The sequence below is a fragment of the Gadus macrocephalus genome, chromosome 19, assembly GCF_031168955.1.
Source record: "Gadus macrocephalus chromosome 19, ASM3116895v1".
Lineage (NCBI taxonomy): Eukaryota > Metazoa > Chordata > Actinopteri > Gadiformes > Gadidae > Gadus > Gadus macrocephalus.
The window spans coordinates 9,591,408-9,609,547 of NC_082400.1; the positions used below are offsets into that span (position 1 = coordinate 9,591,408).

The following is an 18,140-nucleotide window of genomic DNA, read 5'->3' on the forward strand; positions in this document are numbered from 1 at the left end:
AACCCCAAAAAGAAAGTGCATGGTAAAAGTCACAGACGTTAAAAATAAAAGCGAGGCCACGCTTTACGTATCCTATGACGACTTCCGCTTAGGCGAAGTACATATTCAAGTGAGTAGAAGAAGTCTTCTCACATGAGGCTTGACTTTGCAGGGTATGTGTTTCTCCGTTTGTAGCCAAATATTAACAAATCTTTGATAAAGCCGATGTGAGACGACTATTAATTAATAGCGAAATGCACACCGGACAACCAAAGATGAGCCCATATGATAGTATTTAGATTTTTGGAAATGGAAATGAGCACGAGGTAGGCAGATGTTTCTGCGAAAATATGGTGATACGTTGATCTTCCTCGTGTTTTGGAGTTTTTCCAAACTACATCGACTAGTTCAAGGTGGGGGTGCATGCATCCTCTAGTGCACTGTGATGCCTGTAAGTATGCACTTTATTCATCAATCGAATTACTATCCCAAATTCCCAATGATTAAATCTATCACTACCCATTTGACCCCATGCGGGAAAGAAATCGTCCTGAAATTCTGAGGGTGTTGTAATACGTTGTGACCTAAAACCTGCTATGGAAATGTTCTTATATATTTGTTTTTCCTTCTCATAGGACTCAACAAGGAAGGCGGAGTCGTGTATGCCGCTGCAGCTATGACCCGTAGGTAGCAGGTATATAGTATGTAATTCTTATATCGTTAACGGAGAATGATTTTACCAATGACTAAAATAATCTCTACCCATTTGACTCATAAGTGGGACAGATTGTTTTCCCTTTTTTCAAAATTGTCATGGATAGTGGTTTCCTTTCACTTTAATCATTAGAGTTGTACTTTTCCCCCTTAAAAGGAATCGTGGAAGAATAAGGAGCTGGTTTGGTGGAAGGCCTCTTCCGGGCCCAGTACTGTTCGCTACGGCCCCCATGTGGCAAAAGGCAAGTATATGTAGGCCTAGAGTTGGTTCATAAAGACTGAAATGATTATCACTATGATTATACCATTACTTCTGACTCATGTCAATGAGAAAGATATTTTTGAGAATATATGAGGATATTATCATTCATGCTTCAAGTTTTCCTAACAATATTAAAATCTAAGTTTATTTTTTACCTTGATGTGGTGGTTTAATGCACAACCTTTCCCACAGGTCCCTGCTGATGATGAACCAAGGTGTCGAATTGGACATTTTACCATCCTAGTTACTTCATAGGCCTACTGTTATTGAAGAATTTAGAAGGCCCTGATATAGTTTTCTCTTAAACGGTTTAGATTATGAAGACATGTACTTGATGATTCAATAAATATCTTTAATTGACCTGTGAGTTGTGCCCTTTTTCTTTTGCATCCGTAGTTTATTAACCTAAAAGCTGTTTTACTTGTCTGGTTATTTTCCACAAACCCTCCAACAGTCGCCTAATAGCACTTGAGTCCTTTGGTAATTTCAAAACATTTTGCAAATCGGCAAGCAATCGCAACAAATGCAGAGATATAAAAAATGTAAAGTGCAATAGACCTGCATGCATCTCAAGAGCCCGTGATGTTCCGGCCCCGGCGTGTTATGGCAACGTCTACGTTTACCGGAAGCCGTCGTTCCACGGCGGGAGGAGCCTCGCAGTGCCACGTTGATGGTCACCGCTGGAGACGTGGAATCTCGCCCTGTACTCTGGGCCAGCGCACACAAGTACGAAGCTGCAGACGCGAAGGAACATTTAAGATTGACTTGTTTTTGTACATAGTCAAGTTGTATTCTTGCGTGCATGTACAAATCTAGCATAAGATCAACGTTTAGGAAGGTAAGTGGATACTCGGTTGTGTTGGGGATATGCGAGGGACTCACTTGAAATGTTAAATCTCCTCGTATACTAGTTAGCCGGCTAGGTATTGTATGTTTCAGCGTAATAAACATTAAACCATCATGCTAAACTGCAGGTTACAAACATAAGGGATTAAATGCAATGACGGTGCTGAGCCCTTGAGGTTTAAGTCCTGGAAGTGCTGTCCTCGTAGTGTCCTAGAATCAATGGTGTGTTCTTTCTCCATGAGTTCTGTCGCTATCAGCTGTTAGCTGCTTTAAAGCTAATGTGTTATTATGCAAATTTATGAATTCACGTTATCTACTAATTTGATAGATTTTCATAAATCCATTCACACACATGTCCATCGATTAATGCACGATTCGTCAATGGCTTTAAAAGGCTTAATCCTTTATAACATTTAACACTTAAAACTGATTAATAGTAATTACAATTCAATCACTGCACAGTGAAGAGAGATCTGTTCAGTTCTTATCGATCCCATACAGCATTACAACCGTATGATCATTAAAGAAAATCTCGACCATAGGTGCTTAATCCACACTTACTTTAAACACTGTACATGTGATGCAACCTCTCAAACGCAAGACCCTGTTACGATGACTTGTATTATTCTTGCAAACTATGTCCCCATAAAAGTTCACAATACCTATAATATTGTTATGTATTGATCTATCAGCATACGGTCTGTTTCGACAAAATTTCCTTGTTTTTTTTGTCGGGTTTTCTTGGGAGATTAATATAGGACTAAGTAATTTGAAGTTGATGTATTGCAGTGTTATACTCTATATATTCAATCTTTCCGTCGGTAAATGTATATTCTTTCTGGTCTGTTATTTTTTAGTCAGGATGAAACTGAAGGAGATCAATCGTACAGCCATCCAGAGCTGGAGTCCCTCACAGCAACATCCGATCTACCTGGCAACAGGTAGAAGCACACTCCCCAGACATGAAACGATTAGAAAGTTGCTTCAGACAAGACCAATATGGCGAAGGCCTCAAGTGAATCCCACTCAAATCTTCACGTTTCTCTTCTTGTTTATCAAACAGAGAGAAAGTGGACCTTTTATAGCGTCTTTCTTCAAAACTTCCTTGTGGTCATTTTTCTCCAGGGACCTCCGCACAGCAGCTGGATGCCTCCTTCAGCACCAATGCCTGCCTGGAGATCTTTGAGTTGGACTTGGCCGATACGTCTCTGGACATGAAGTCTTGTGGCACCTTCTCGTCCTCTCACAGGTAGGCAGGCCGGCCACGGACATTCAGGGTGGGAGACCATACCCTACTGTATTGTTGAACAGCGTAACCACCTCATTATCCCTGCTAACTTCTACATTGTGTCAGCCTGATACCTGATCATTGTGATACGCTGACGTACGGCGTACAACATGATGTACGGCCTCAATGATAATTCAATTAGTACGAAAACGGAAAACATGATTTATTCAGAAATGTATTGTTCTATAATTTCTCACACTGTCGCCCCCAAAGATTTCACAAACTGGTGTGGAGCCCCCATGGGATGGACGGGGCCGGTCACCCAAACGGGGTCCTGATCGCCGGTGGGGAGAACGGCGATGTCATCCTCTACGACCCGGCCAAAATAATGGCTGGGGACGACGACGTCATCATTACTCAGAGCGACAAGCACACAGGGCCAGTGAGGGCCCTCGACGTCAACCCCTTCCAAGTACGTCCGACACGGCCCTATGTGAACGTGTTGCCTCATGTCACACTGATGTTGCTCACCATGTCGCTGAATTGTACCATTTGAGTCTGAATGTGTTTTGATTATTTTTGTTCGCAGGCAAACCTGGTGGCGTCCGCAGGCAATGAGTCTGAAATCTACATTTGGGACCTGAATAACTTTGGCTCCCCGATGACACCCGGACCTAAAACTCAGGTACATGTCGAAATGTTTGGTTAAGATGAGTTAATATGGGTCTTTGGTTGATATGTGAATTGTGACACAAAGCAAGACATTCCAATGCTAAGCAGGCACAGGCAAGCTAACTTTAAAGGAAAACACTAACTTAAATAGAACCTTATTTCACCCTTTATTAGTACAGTCTGGGAAAGGTAAACCTATCTGCCAGTAACATGTCAGTTGGGGCTAACGTCATAACCAGTTCATTTGAATGGTTTGGGTCACTTCTGTAATGTTGTCTTTTGAAACCACTTAAAGAAATTCATCTAATCAAGTTATGTGCGAATTTTCGTTATTGCAGCATAAGCTTCAGGTGAACAAACATATTGTACTTATTATTATGGAATGTACCTAGTGTCTGCCCTCTCTTTCTCACACGCCCACACACACACACACACACATAGACATAGACACACAGTCTCACACTCTCTCACACAGACACACAGACGCTGAATCCTGCAGAATGTTGTTGTATGCGTCTAACCGGTTCGGTGTACTGAACTTGCCGGCCTTAGCCTCTGGAGGACATCAGCTGCGTGGCGTGGAACCGTCAGGTGCAGCACATCCTGGCCTCGGCCAGTCCCAGCGGCCGCGCCTCCGTCTGGGACCTCCGCAAGAACGACCTCATCATTAAAGTCAGCGACCACAGCAACAGGGTACGCTTGTTTACATTCAAGATCCTCTTATGATAATAGTAATGGGATCACTGAGTTGGTGTAATCACTTCATTGATAGATTTGATCCTACCATCTATGTGTCCGTCTGTCTCTCTGTCACAACTACCTCTATTAGTGAGTGTATTAGTTATAAAACCACTACTATGCATTTAATAGCTTATTCCTTCATCTTTGTCAGCATAATAGCTTGTAGGAGGTTTCCTACCAATAGAAGCTTATAATCATACTAATCATACCATATCTTCTAACAACTAACTACTACCACATGTATGGGACGTATGTGGTGGACTCTATCACAGCTTATGCTACTTCTCCATGTCTGAGACGGATACGTTATGTTTTCAGATGCACTGTTCTGGGCTGGCCTGGAACCCAGAGGTGGCCACGCAGCTGGTCCTGTCGTCAGAAGACGACCGCATGCCCGTCATCCAGATGTGGGACCTCCGCTTCGCCACGTCCCCGCTGAAGATCCTGGAGAACCACACCAGGTAGGCTCTCCTCACCTTCATCACCGGTCTGAGGGCTTCCCCCTGGTAGTCTCAATCCCTATGAATGTGGCGTGGATAGGATTGAACCAGGGTGTGTGTTTTCAGGGGTGTCCTGGCCATGGACTGGAGCTTGGCGGACCCTGAGCTGCTCCTGAGCTGTGGGAAGGACAACAGGATTCTCTGCTGGAATCCAAACACTGCAGAGGTAAACGCCTCCAACTTTGGCTTTCGCTTTATTCTTACTGTGCCTTATCTCGAGGCAGTTTCAAAGCTTTAAAGAAAACAATACGCTGACGATGTAATCATTTTTGTAACTAGACAACATTACGTACTAATAACAACTAATAACTAACGTGAATCTACATACTGATCTGCTCAGGTTTTGTACGAGCTGCCCACCAGCACTCAGTGGTGCTTCGACATCAAGTGGTGTCCCAGGAACCCGGCAGTGCTGTCAGCCGCAGCCTTCGATGGCAACATCGGCATCTATTCCATCATGGGAGGCAGCAGCCAGGCTCAGAACCAGAGGCAAGCGGACCAAGTAAGGCAACCGTCCCATAAAATAGTACACTACAACGTCATATGTTGAGGAGCTCATTTGCATCGTCTACATATATATTTATTCTTTTGTTTTATTTTTGACTTCTTCTTTAAGTACTCACTGTCGACCAAAACTTCAGTGCAAAATCACTGAACATGATTGATGAAAACTTGACAGTTGGCTTCAGGGCCGGTGTAAGGTTGTCGTCTGGTGGACTATGAAACCGTCGTATAACGTAAATCAGGCCCTTAAATCTGATAACACAGGCACCTAATTCAATTTTGTGACGCTGACTCTGTTGTCGCTGCGTGTGTCGCTGTGCGTCACAGATCACCAACTCCTTCGGGAACATGGACCCGTTTGGAACCGGACAGGCTCTGCCCCCGCTGCAGATGCCCCAAGCCCCCCGCCCCGCCCCCCCTGCCATGGTCAACCCCCTGAAGAAGCCCCCCAAGTGGATACGCAGACCCGTCGGAGCCTCATTCGCCGTGAGTAATGCAACTGTCAACAGTGTCAACTTAACTGAACCTCAGAAAAATTGAAGGAAGCTTCCAAACTGGAGTAACCTTCAAGTAGGCTCATGGTAACACTTTGTCGTTTTCCTTTTGTGCAAGATGGCAGAAACACCACACCTCCAACTAGGTGCATTCTAAATTCAACGTGAGCGCTAGTAACAACAACAACAGTATCTGAAGAGCCAATTGTGCGATACCATCCTTCACACAGATCTCTCTTCTCTGTTGCAGTTTGGCGGCAAGCTCGTGACCCTGGACAACGCACCGTCGAACCCGCAGCAGCCCGCCAAGCACGTGGTGCACGTGAGCCAGGTCGTCACGGAGACGGCCTTCCTGGCGCGCTCCGACCTTCTGCAGGCCACGCTGAGCAACGGGAACTTTGTGGACTTCTGCCAGGAGAAGATCGCCGCCGCGCAGGATGGCTTCGAGAGGACTGTCTGGTCCTTCCTCAAGGTACCGCACTTCTAGTGGCCGAGAAACCTGCTACCTCACGTAGTATCAATATTAAGAATATAATACGATATTGAGAAAATAGAACTTTAGTAGTGGCTGCGTATACTACATTTGTACGACTTATTTGGTAAATAGATGTTTTTTCTGTGTATGTTTTTCCGGTTGTTTTATTATTTTTAATGAGTGAGAACATCTTCTTGTGATTTCAGGTTAATTTTGACAGTGATGTCCGTGGACAATATCTTGATCTACTGGGGTACAAAAAGGAGGAGCTAGCTCTAAAGGTATTGAAAAAACACTTGAAGTTTAAGATGTTTGTGTCTGGGTTTAATTGCATTGAGTAATGTTGTTAAAACTTCTTTTTATTTAATTTGCAGATTTCCACTGCCTTGAAGGAAATGGCTGAAAAGGTAGAAAGTTAAAGGATATTACATTTATTTATTTATATATAAAACCTGCCAAGCTGTACCATATATTCATACCAAAAACTATCTGCGCAACAGTTTCTACAGAGAAGTTTTAGCCAACATTAGATTGCGTCAGGAGAATTTATAGTTCCGTTATATTGTTGAGGCTTATTGATGTTTATAAATGACTCTACCTTAATATTTGCCTGCTACTACTCGTCCAGTAATCAGGGAAGTGCAATTGCAAAATAGGGGGTTTTAAATGTATTTCCTGTTCAAAACTGCTCTCACTTCACCATATTGTACAAGTAGCCCAAACACACTTCAAAGGCCCTCTCATACCAATAATAAACGTAAAAGCTTTCCTAAACATCAAATTCATTCTTTACGGTCCTCACAGAGGAAGTCTGTTTTCAGTTAGAGCCGTAGATTGTTTGAAATGGTTAGAACTCATGACACGAAAAACCAACCAAAAGGAGACAGTGTGGTGAGCAAGCACTCAGAGGCTCAAGACATAATTCAGCACAACCTTCAGGTTCGAGAATACGTTGCTTTTAAGACCGTCACTAGGCGGCAACGGGGTAGAGCGGAAAGTATGGCAGTGGTGGTGGTTTTTATTTTAGCTATCGTGTGTCAGAGCCTCGAAGCAAATATCCCATTGAATTAACTCTCCATTTTCAAACCTCTTTTCATGTTTTTTCTTTATGAATTTTTCATACTCCCAACACAATCTCCAAAAAAATGCAGCCATAGGGCAATAGAGGAACTATGATTCTTGTTGCTATGTTGTTCTTACATGTTGCTATTATGTGCTGCTGTGTTGACCTTAATGAATTGTAACTGTCGCGTATGGTCGCGTGCTGAAATGTGCATTGTTGTTGCTCCAGTTACGTGGATGGTTCAGTTTTCCTTTCACTAACTAACATCCATGTTTTCTTTCTCCAATCTGTAGCCAGAGACGGTGGTGAGGGCCCCTGCCGCTCTCCAGCCCACGGTGGCCCTAGAGCCGACCGAGGCCCCTGAAGACCTCCAGCCTACGACGGCCCCTGAGGCCTTCCAGCCTGTGGCGGCCCCTGCTGTCAGCAGCTTCATGCCCCCCCCTGCTGACATCTCTCCAGAGGCGGTGTTTGACCTCATCTCGGCAGCAAACCTCCAGCCGGCCGACAAGCCGGCCCCCGCCCTCCTTCCCGAAGAGCCGGCCCCCGCCCCCCTTCCCGAGGATGAGTTTGACCTGGACCTGGACGCTGATAGCCCCGTAGACCTGGGCCTGGGGGAGGAGCTGGACCAGGAGCTCGAGGAGGGGGAGGATGTGGATTTGGGGGATGAGGAGGATTTCAATTTGGAGGAAGAGGAGGAGGAGGAGATACCACTACAGGAGGTAGGCTGGTTGACATGGTGGTGTTATGCTACTCTGATAACGATTGGCTTGTATTAAGAGAAGAGGGATGTTTCTCGGCAAACAATGAATCCGTATTAATTAAACCCCCCACCCTTTTCTTCCAGGATGTGGGTCTACCAGAAGATGTGGCGGCTGAGCCAGCAGACCAGACCCCTGTGACGTTGGAGGACTCTGCTGTAGTCCCTGAAATCGTCCCTGATATAGTCCCAGATATTGCTGCCCCCCCTGCTGCTGATGATACTGCTGCTCCTGTTGCTGCTCCTGCTGCTGCTCCTGCTGCTGCTGCTGCTGCTGCTCCTGCTCCTGCTCCTACTCCTGCTGCTGTTGCCCAGGGAGGCGTCCACCTCGCTGTTAGCCAAGGTAATCACACGTTTTGTTCATTTATTTGATTAGAATCAGCACGGAAATCAGGCTGACACTGACAGACAGTCAGACAGGAAATTCTCGGTTTGGTTAGAGAATTAATTGAATTAGAACTCTTATTCAAAAGGTCCTCAACTGACCTATAAGTCCAACAGTATGGTGTTGTAAGATGGTGCTTCATTGACACAGGAAATTATCTCTTGATCATGTCTTAACCGTTTTGATGTATCATATGATGGTTATTAAATATATTTGACATACGTTTGGTTTTCTTTATGAATAGATATTTAATGCATTAGGCCAGGGGAGTGACTAGGGAGTTTGACCTCCAGCCAAAACGTACCTAGCTGTCAAGAATTATATTTTTCAAAAATAATTGAAGTCACTTTTTTAAAGGCTGCTGCTTAGTAGTAGCGTTTAACATTGTCAGCACTGAAAAGCAAGACTAGTACTTAACAGCACCAATTGGTGTCTTTATCTAGACGTGGACGGGCTGATCACCCAGGCACTGCTGACTGGAGACTTTGAGGGGGCAGTGGACCTCTGTATCCTCGACAACCGCATGGCCGACAGCATCATCCTGGCCATCGCTGGCGGCTCGGAGCTCCTGGAGAAAACACAGAAGAAGTATTTCTCCAAAACGCACACCAAACTTACCAAGGTAAGTAAACAGCTTAACGCAACTCATTTCCTCCATCAACAGGGTTTTTTCTGTTTACAACTATATCTTTTTATAACTATGGTGTGTGGGATATGCAAACATTTGCAGTGCATTATCATATATTGTTGCATAACTCCTCTGATAAAAAAAAAAAAAAAAAAGTGGAAGTACAGATACTTTAATTTAGAGTTTATAATTATCTTTATGGGATTTAGTATTTTGTGATCTTTTATATATTTCTGTCTTTTATATAGATCTTCAGTTGCATTATAATATCCCCAGGGGATGAATGAAGTATGCATTGATCGATCCGTCAGTCAATCTTTCGATAACTGACCCTTTGTGCCGGCAGTTGATCAGTGCGGTGGTGATGAAGGACTGGACGGACATCCTGACGTCATGTGACCTGGCCAACTGGAAGGAGGCTCTGGCTGCCGTCATGACCTACGCCCGGCCAGACGAGTTCTCCGCCTTCTGTGGTCAGTACACCCGGGAGACGCCGGATAAGGAGGGCGTTCATGCATTCATTCTTTAGGGGTTGGATGGAGCAGGGGTTTGTTTGTTAGCAGTAAGGTTCTGGGTTTGATGCCCAATTTCCACAGCCAACCTGTAGACATCTACCTTCAGCATGACGCCTTTACTCTCCCTCCCCCTAATTAAAATATACATTATTAAATAGTACTTTAGCTTTTAGCTTTGTTTCAGTCTGCACCTGTCTGTATTTATTTATTTACCCTTGACTCAACTGCTACTCAAACGTCATCCCTTTTAATACTTTTAGTAAGCACCTAGTTACTTTTTTTGTTTATATCCCCAATCGACATGCTTTTTAGCCTACTAGTCTCTCGTCTATGAAGTATAAAAGTCAATAGATGCCCATAAACATGCTACTTTTATTTTGACCAGACCTTCTGGGTGGACGCCTGGAGGTGTCCCAGGACGTCGTGCTCCAGGCGCAGGCGTCCCTGTGCTACATCTGTGCTGGTAACGTGGAGAAGGTGGTGTCGTGTTGGACCCGGGCTCAGGCAGGGTACTCTCCCCTCTCCCTCCAGGTACGTCCTCACCTTCCCTCGCCTCGCCACATGACATTCTATTTCCCCTTCAGGCTCATTATCTCACTGTTTGATTACTGCTGAATACTCTTTGTTTTATTGTATCGCTGCGTTGGTTGGCGTCCGTCTGTCTTTATGTGTTGCGCGATGTGTTCCTGGCTGGAAACCAATGTCCCCATGAGGCCCAGAGCACACGCAGTGTGAATGTCGTAGCACCACCCCAAAACACAGCCGTGTGATTAAGGCTAAATAAATTCAAGACTTCATCTTCAATTTATGATTAAATCCATCAAACTTTTTATTGCTTTTCATTCAGAATTACAGGAAAGAGTGCCTAACTAGTTAACAAGATTAAATATGTTTAACTCGAGGCAATTGTGTTTGATTGGCCCTTAATCCCGGTCACAGCCTCAAAGGGCTTGGCTGTCCACTCCTCCCGAACATTAAGTATAAATCACCATGAAAAGAGAGGTGTGATCAAAGCTGAGGAAACATCCAGAGCCCACCGGTGGTGACCCACCGGCCGTGCCCCCCCCCCCCCCCCCCCCCCCCCTCCAGGACCTGGTGGAGAAGGTGGTGGTGCTGCGGCGGGCCGTGGAGCAGGCCCGGCGGGGCGGCGCCGCCCCCACCGCCAGCGGCGTCCTGCTGGAGGAGATGATGGGCCAGTACGCCGGCCTGCTGGCCTCCCAGGGCAGCCTGGCCACCGCCCTGGCCTACCTGTCGGGGAGCACCAACCAGGTGGGTCCCCCCCCTCCGCCCGGAGGTTCGACCGAGGGGCCCTGAGGCCCGGCTCAGGGTTGTAGGCGCTCTCGTTGTGTGATTGTAAAGTGGTGTTTGGGATCTAAAGTGTCAGCCTATGGCATGTATTGTGTTGTGGCACGTTATCAGATTAGTGACGCATTCAAATATATAATAAGTACAGAGTAAATATCTGTTTCATATTTGATAAGTAAGTGAAAATAAAATGTTGAACAACATTCGTTCGTAAAATTAGATCGAATAAAACATGGGGAAACCATCTCTAATAAATAATCAATGTTATTGATAACACTATTATAATCCATCCAACTTTAATGTATTAATGTCCTTTAACATCGCCTTCATTTCCTCTGTATCCAGCTGCTCCATAAGCGTCTAACTCAAGCATTGGGCCAACCACAACAACAACGACAGCAAGCACAACAACAACAACAACAGCAACCACAACAGCAACAACAACAACAACAACCACAACAACCACAACAACAACAACAAGCCATGCCGGCCCCGCAGGCTGCTGCCCCGGCCCGGCAGAACCCCTACGCTGCGGCGGCGGCGGCCGGCCCCAGGCCCCTGTACAACCCGGGCCCGCCCTCCATGGGGCCCTCCCAGCCGGCCCCGGGGCCCGCGGCGCCCCCGCCTACCTCCACTCCACCTCAACCACAGTATTATCAACCGGTACGACCCCCCCCCGCCCACTTCTTCAACGGCCCCCTGTTTTACCAATCAGCCATTACAAGCCGTCTCAAACGCGAGCCGTTTGTGACGTCATAAGTGGGGTGTACGCAGCCCACCCGTCTCGGCTTGTATGTTGATTTGACACACTCCCCCTTGTTATGTCACAAACTGGTAAGATTGCGACAAAGCTGGTAACAGCTTGTGGTGGTAAAGTAGGGGCCCGTTTTTATTCATCAATATGCCGCTGTATGTTGTGTCATATTGCTATTGTAGTGCATCACAATCATTGGTGTCGATCCTTATTTCCATACGATCACATTGTGGGGTAGACGGTCTCCAGGGGATAAGATGGTCTTCTGCCGCTATTACTCAAGAAATGGTATCACTCGAGCCCATCTTCATGCATACTAATGATGCCCGCAACATTCGTCCAACCAGCACAGTTCCCTGCCTTAAGGTCCAAGGACACAGTGCCTTCATTTTGGACCAGGCTAAGAGCGCAATATAATCCAGAGTCCGTTTGCTTTTCTGTAGAGTAAATACAATACTAAGACAACATGGACCCTTTACCATTTTAATAAATGGTGTATGCAATAAGAAGAAAAAAGTGCTTTAAGTTACATGATTTCCAAAGGCAAATGAACCGATAAACACTAGGATGGGAACGGTACTTTGACAGGATTCCTCGTGCAAACTTATCCCTGGCCAAGCAGATGAGTCGCCCTGCTGCGGGCGCGGCCCAGTGTGGTGGTGTAGCCCAGCGATGGCCTTCACTCTCTTCTTCCCAAGGGGGTGGTGGCCATCATGTGTGGTCTGGTGTGTCTCTGTGTGTTCAGGTGAGGGCTGCCTCCACTGTTACATCGTGGAGTAACCAAACCCCCACAGCCCTCCCCAGTATCCCCCCCGTTCAGCTAGCCAGTGGTCCCGACCAGCAGGTACACTGTCACCCCCCCCCCCCCCCCCCCCCCCATGGTCCTTCCTACACGCATGTGCTACTGCTGCTACTACCTCAATACAAAATCCAACCTCCTGTCACTGAAACAACACGGCATGCCCAAGCTATTGTCTGACTGCAGATTGAGAAATGTTGAGCCCTTTAATCACTCCGGGGAGCGCATTTATTTATATTATTTTGATTTGGTTGATTGTTTTCTGTGCTTGAACATTATTATTATTATTATTTTATTTTTTTAATGAATGCTTGTTATTGTGGTAGTTATCCCCAGTCTGTTTCTATGGAGCCCACCAGTAAATGCTGAGTCACACCTTCCTCAATCAGTCACTGCCATGCTTCACTCCAATGCATCCTTACATTCTGCATGATTCATGTGCAACCATGCTAACCGCCGAACGCAAAGGATTAACCTCGTCCAACATCTGTTCACTCCAACGACATCCCTCCTGTTGACCTGCACTGTAGATCTACCCTCCCACTGTTTGCTGTGTCACAGAGAATTGTGAGCTCCTTAATGTTGACTTTTGCCTCTTAATGGGGGGCAGGATCGTCGGGAGGTTAGGGTGTTTGACCCCCTAACGAACTGTTGTGGTTTCAAAGCCCAATGTCTGCATGCATCCCTGAGCAAGATGCCCTAGCCTCCACTTGCTCATTAACAACATAACGTATCTTTGGATGAAAAGCATCTGCTGCGTAACAGATACGAAATAGGAAAATGAAATGCATCGTCTTTTTATCCACAGTAGAGCCACAGTAGACCTCACAGGGGGACGGGATTCACCCAGCGATATAACCAGTAAACACGACCTGCCTTCACCGCCAGGCAGCCTCCAGGTCAACCTGCCCCACAAGGCTCCTAATGTGCGTGATTGGGTTTCATGGATCACATGGCCTCTCTCTCTCTCTGTGCCCCGCAGAACGAACCTCTGCCTCCTCCCAACGCCACGCACGGGATGCCCGCCCCGGGCCCAGCGGCTGCCGGCGGCCCCGCGCCCTCCTCCGCTCCGGGGTACACGTACGCCCAACAGTACCAGCGTAAGTCTCCATTCATGTCATTCGTCCGTTCCACCCCGGCGACACAACATGTGGGTGCAGTGGTAATGTGAAGGGAAGGTTTGATTGGGTTTAAGGGGATATTTATTATTCTTAGACCGCCTTCTAGCTTTGTAGTGTTGTGAGGAAAGTGTTATGAACCAAGTATTAGTTAAAAGTCATATGGTGAATACAACGCGACCATCACGAGGTACCTCCCACAATGTCAAGAAACCTTTTATTTTCCTTTTCCTAAAAATGCTTTCTATTGCAAGACTAAAATGATTTCATCCTAGCATATCATTTTATCAATAGCCTGAGTTTTGAATGCCTGCTAGAAATTACTTTTCACTTTTCACTTCCGAGCATGTATTCCGTTTTTATAGCATGATGATCTTGCAATGTTATAAAGCATGATGGCATGGTGTCAATAAATAATGTCCCAGATAGCATGACGCATGTATAGCATAGTAGCATGTTGCATGTCTAGCATGCGAGCGCCTAGCTCGATAGTCCAACGGCCTCTATCGGCCCCGTGTGTGTCCTCCTACTAACTGCATCTGTCCTCGCCTCGTGTCACCGTAGCCCAGGTCAGCCACTATGGAGCGCCAGGGACCGGGCCCAACTATCAGCCGTTCCAGTACCCTGCAGCTTCTCTAGCTGCCCCCCCCTCCCCCTCCTCCTTACCTCCGGCCCCTGGCTTCCGCTCTCAGTATATGCAGCCGGGCCCCGGGCCCTCTCCCGTATACCAGCCTCTGTCGTGCTCTCCTCCGTACAACGCGCCCTACTTTCCGACTGCGCCTACCTCTTCCTCCGCCTCTTCGTCTCCTACCTATGCACCCGGTCCTCTGGCCCACGGAACGCCGTTCCAACATGGCGGGCCTGGATCGCCTGTCTCATACATGCAATCACCGTTTGGAGGACCAGGTACACACAGGCTGACCGCTGGTCTCTAGCACGACACCTGAACCCCCCCCCCCCCCCCCCCCCCCCCATTCGTCTAGTGGTCTGCCACGGCTCTCCAAGCGCAGATCTGAAAGTTCAGACACTGGGGACTAAGCCAGTGGTTTGATATTGGCCCCATGGTTGAGAACAGAGAAATAACAGAGTCAACCAAAATCAATACATTTAAATTGATTTGACCATTTGTGCAAAACCGCAATCAGTTAAATCAATCCATTGCATTCCTGCAGTATTTTTAAGTGGACATGTAGAATAATGTCATTGAGGGTAAGAGGTTATATCAAGAGATGTTTTTGGAAATGATCTTTTAGGACTATGTCTACAATAAAACAGATTTTCTGCAGGTCCTGATTTAACAACAGATCAATGAAAATAGCTTCACTAACATGGGATGTACCATATTTATTCTCATTTATAATTGTAATTCATTTTTTACTCAAAAACATTGTCATTATATTTATTTACACGTTAAAAATCTACAAAAAAATTGAATTACCCCCATCAATAAAATAACAATTATTTTACTTAGAATTGCATTATTTCAAAACAGACCCCATAGGAAATAACCTTTGGCGTTCTGTTGTTGTAGGACCTCAGAACGGCTGGAACGACCCTCCTGCTCTTAACAGAGCAGGAACAAAGAAGAAGGTAGGTTCCCTGAATGGTGCAGCCAGTGAAAGTCAAGGCAATGCTCTGATCATGAACCAATCAAAACACAGTGTCTGTCATCCTCCTTCTTCACCAGCAGGGCCTTGAGAACTACACTCCACCTGCCCCCATCACCGCCCCCATCATGGGCCCCCCCGGCAGCGACCCCCAGGCCCAGCCCATGTCCCCCGTATCTCTGCAGGGATCCATGGACCCGGGCCAAGGGGCCTTCCAGGGCCCCTTCTCAGGCAGGCAGCAGCTCCCCCCCTCTTCTGGTGGTCACCCTGCCATGCCTCAAACCAGCGTGGAAGGTCCGCCTGGAGCTCCGACGGGGGACCACATACAGGTATACTCCACCTCCAGCCTGGGAACCAGAAGAATCCGCAAGCTTTATTCTGCTCTGGCGTATTAAGCTTTTATTCCTTAAGTATTCGGTTTATTCTACTTGTAATGGCCATTACCTTATTGCATTAACTAGGTTTTTCATCATATTTTTATAACTTGAACATGCTGCACATTTTGATTGCGGTGATTATATTCTTGCTATAAATTGTCTTTGAGTACTTAAAAAAGAGCTATACAATAAGGAATATATGGTTATCATTAATATTAATACACATGAGTCATCTTTGAATCCTCTGCCGTGATCTCATCCCACAGCCGATGCAGTCCATCCCCGCGGAGAAGATCTTGAAGAAGCCCATCCCAGAGGAGCATGTGGTGCTCAAGACCACCTTCGAGGGAGTGATCCAGAAGTGCTTGGCTGTTGCTAGTGACCCTGTGAGTCTTTAATATGAATGAATGATATTGACACGAACCATGACATGTATTCAATATCTTCTTTTAGACCGCAGAATTAAGTATACTTTGAACGATTTCCCAGCAAACCAAGAGGAAACTTGATGATGCCAGCAAGCGCTTGGAAGCCCTGTATGACAAACTCAGAGAGCAGTCGGTGAGAATAAGATCCTCATTGTTCAACTGTCATATTTTGTCTTGCCTTGTGACCAAATGTAAATATTAATCTTGTCTATATTAATATAATTCATTGCTAGAATTTTGGAACCAGCTAGAATCAGTTACTTGCTAGCTAAGCAGAATCAGTTTCAAGTCAAATAATCCGATGATTGCTACCTTTGCAGAATCAGTTGAAGATGAATAGTTGGCAAATTCCCAATTTAACAGAATAATTTCATTGGTTTTGGAAAATAGGCTCATGCTGGTTTTGCAGAATCTGTTGAAGTGGATGAATCATTGTCAACTTGAATCGCTCTCCCTTCCCGTCCCCACCCCTCCCTCCACAGCTCTCCCCAGCCATTGTAGGAGGTCTGCACAACATAGCAAGGAGCATTGAGTCGAGGGCCTACACGGACGGCCTCAACATCCACACCCACATAGTTAGCAGCAGCAACTTCAGCGAGACGTCCGCCTTCATGCCGGTCCTCAAGGTGGTGCTGACACAAGCCAACAAACTCGGAGTCTAAGAATTATAACCAAAACGGAGATGAAAGTCTCCTGCAGATAGATTAAGAGTAATCGGTTAGGTGTTACCATGAATTTATACAGGAATTATTTTAGTAATTCCTAAGCTTAAGGGAGCTTGACATGAAAATGATTAATTTCAATCATTACTGTTTTTTTCTGTGTGCCAATCGTTCCTTTTATTGCCTCACTTACAAAGTTAGGTGAGACAAAAGGGTTTGACCAATACAAGCCATACTCATTGGGTCTTTACAACCCTCGGTAGTGGGGTACCCCCTGGTGCTCCATGCTGAACCATGAACAATAAGGGCTACTCTGCAACCAGCCACACACTAACGCTTGCTATCACTGCACAATTTAAATGACTTTAATATAATTTATCATTTTATTTGAAGTGAATTGAATAAAAGAATAATGTTATGGAGCAATCCAATCAAAAATAAATTCAGAGTTTTAGAGTTTGGCCAGTTACATTGGATAAGAGATATTATACTTGGCTGGATTTTTCCATCCAAGATAATAAATGACAAGAGATTATTGTTCCTTGATTTGCTGAAATGAAAGGGAATTTGTTTGTGTATGAAAGAGATCAAGGATGATGATGAATAATGAATCTGGATTTCTTGGCATTGATAAACTCTAACTAGAGATCGGTTATCTGTGCATCTTGCACATATGTCCCATGTCTAGGTAATACTCCTTTTAAAAAAAGAACATAGATACCAATTGGATTTAAAATTTGATGTGTAATTGCAGAAAGAACATTCTTTTTGTAAAATTGGCTATCAATGTTTCTGTTTTTTTTTTTAGGCCAGAGGTTTGTTAATGCATTTTTATATCAATTTGAAAGTCTTCTGGAAATATGTACAGTTTGGGAAACTAATGCTGTTTAAAGAGCCCCATTTCAACACAATAAAAGATCATTACTAGATGCTAAGTTGTAAAAGACACATTATCGCTTAAACATCTCTGGTTGAAAGTATGGTTTAAATGGCATGTATGTCAATGAGGAGTGTTAATGTGGTAGTGGTAGTGAAGGTCTGACAAATCATATTAACTTAAGGGTCGACCCCTTATTTATAAAATGTATAAGGTTTATACGGTTTACCTGAGTTTAATCAGGTCTGTTGATTGTGAGGGACATAACCTCACGTCTATTGCGTTCACTGCCTTACTAATTTGCTTTTTAATTCTACCTGCATTATTTTATAACCAGTAAGCCTATAATGAATACAGATTATTGGACCAACTTATTTCCAACCTGGGTAATGTAAATGCATAGCAATATATGCTCTAGTGTTAATCGTAATTCTTTCTTGATTTTTTATC

General features: G+C 45.2%; 1 protein-coding gene and 1 long non-coding RNA gene across 7 annotated transcripts; both read left to right on the forward strand.

Annotated features, from left to right (window-relative positions):
- Positions 1-83: 83 nt before the first annotated feature.
- Positions 84-940, forward strand: LOC132447658 (uncharacterized). The gene is made up of 3 exons (XR_009523163.1): positions 84-430; positions 615-673; positions 851-940. It is a non-coding gene; the product is annotated as an uncharacterized LOC132447658 (long non-coding RNA).
- Positions 941-1,594: 654 nt separating this feature from the next.
- On the forward strand, positions 1,595-17,742 carry sec31a (SEC31 homolog A, COPII coat complex component). Of its 6 annotated transcripts, none has more exons than XM_060038482.1 (28): positions 1,595-1,793; positions 2,659-2,742; positions 2,927-3,050; positions 3,303-3,501; positions 3,619-3,714; positions 4,254-4,394; positions 4,761-4,903; positions 5,009-5,108; positions 5,283-5,444; positions 5,774-5,932; positions 6,191-6,412; positions 6,622-6,696; positions 6,790-6,822; positions 7,772-8,197; positions 8,323-8,578; positions 9,064-9,242; positions 9,595-9,721; positions 10,149-10,294; positions 10,853-11,032; positions 11,414-11,731; positions 12,568-12,666; positions 13,604-13,721; positions 14,304-14,645; positions 15,271-15,329; positions 15,427-15,675; positions 15,990-16,109; positions 16,213-16,284; positions 16,634-17,742. In XM_060038482.1, the coding sequence occupies exons 2-28, from the start codon at positions 2,664-2,666 to the stop codon at positions 16,811-16,813; spliced, it is 4,404 nt and encodes a 1,467-aa protein (XP_059894465.1). In that variant the 5' UTR covers positions 1,595-1,793; positions 2,659-2,663; the 3' UTR covers positions 16,814-17,742. The 6 variants fall into 6 exon arrangements, with proteins under 6 accessions (XP_059894465.1, XP_059894466.1, XP_059894468.1 ...); XM_060038483.1 differs by having other exon boundaries at positions 15,430-15,675; XM_060038485.1 differs by lacking the exon at positions 14,304-14,645.
- The last annotated feature ends 398 nt before the right edge of the window (positions 17,743-18,140 follow it).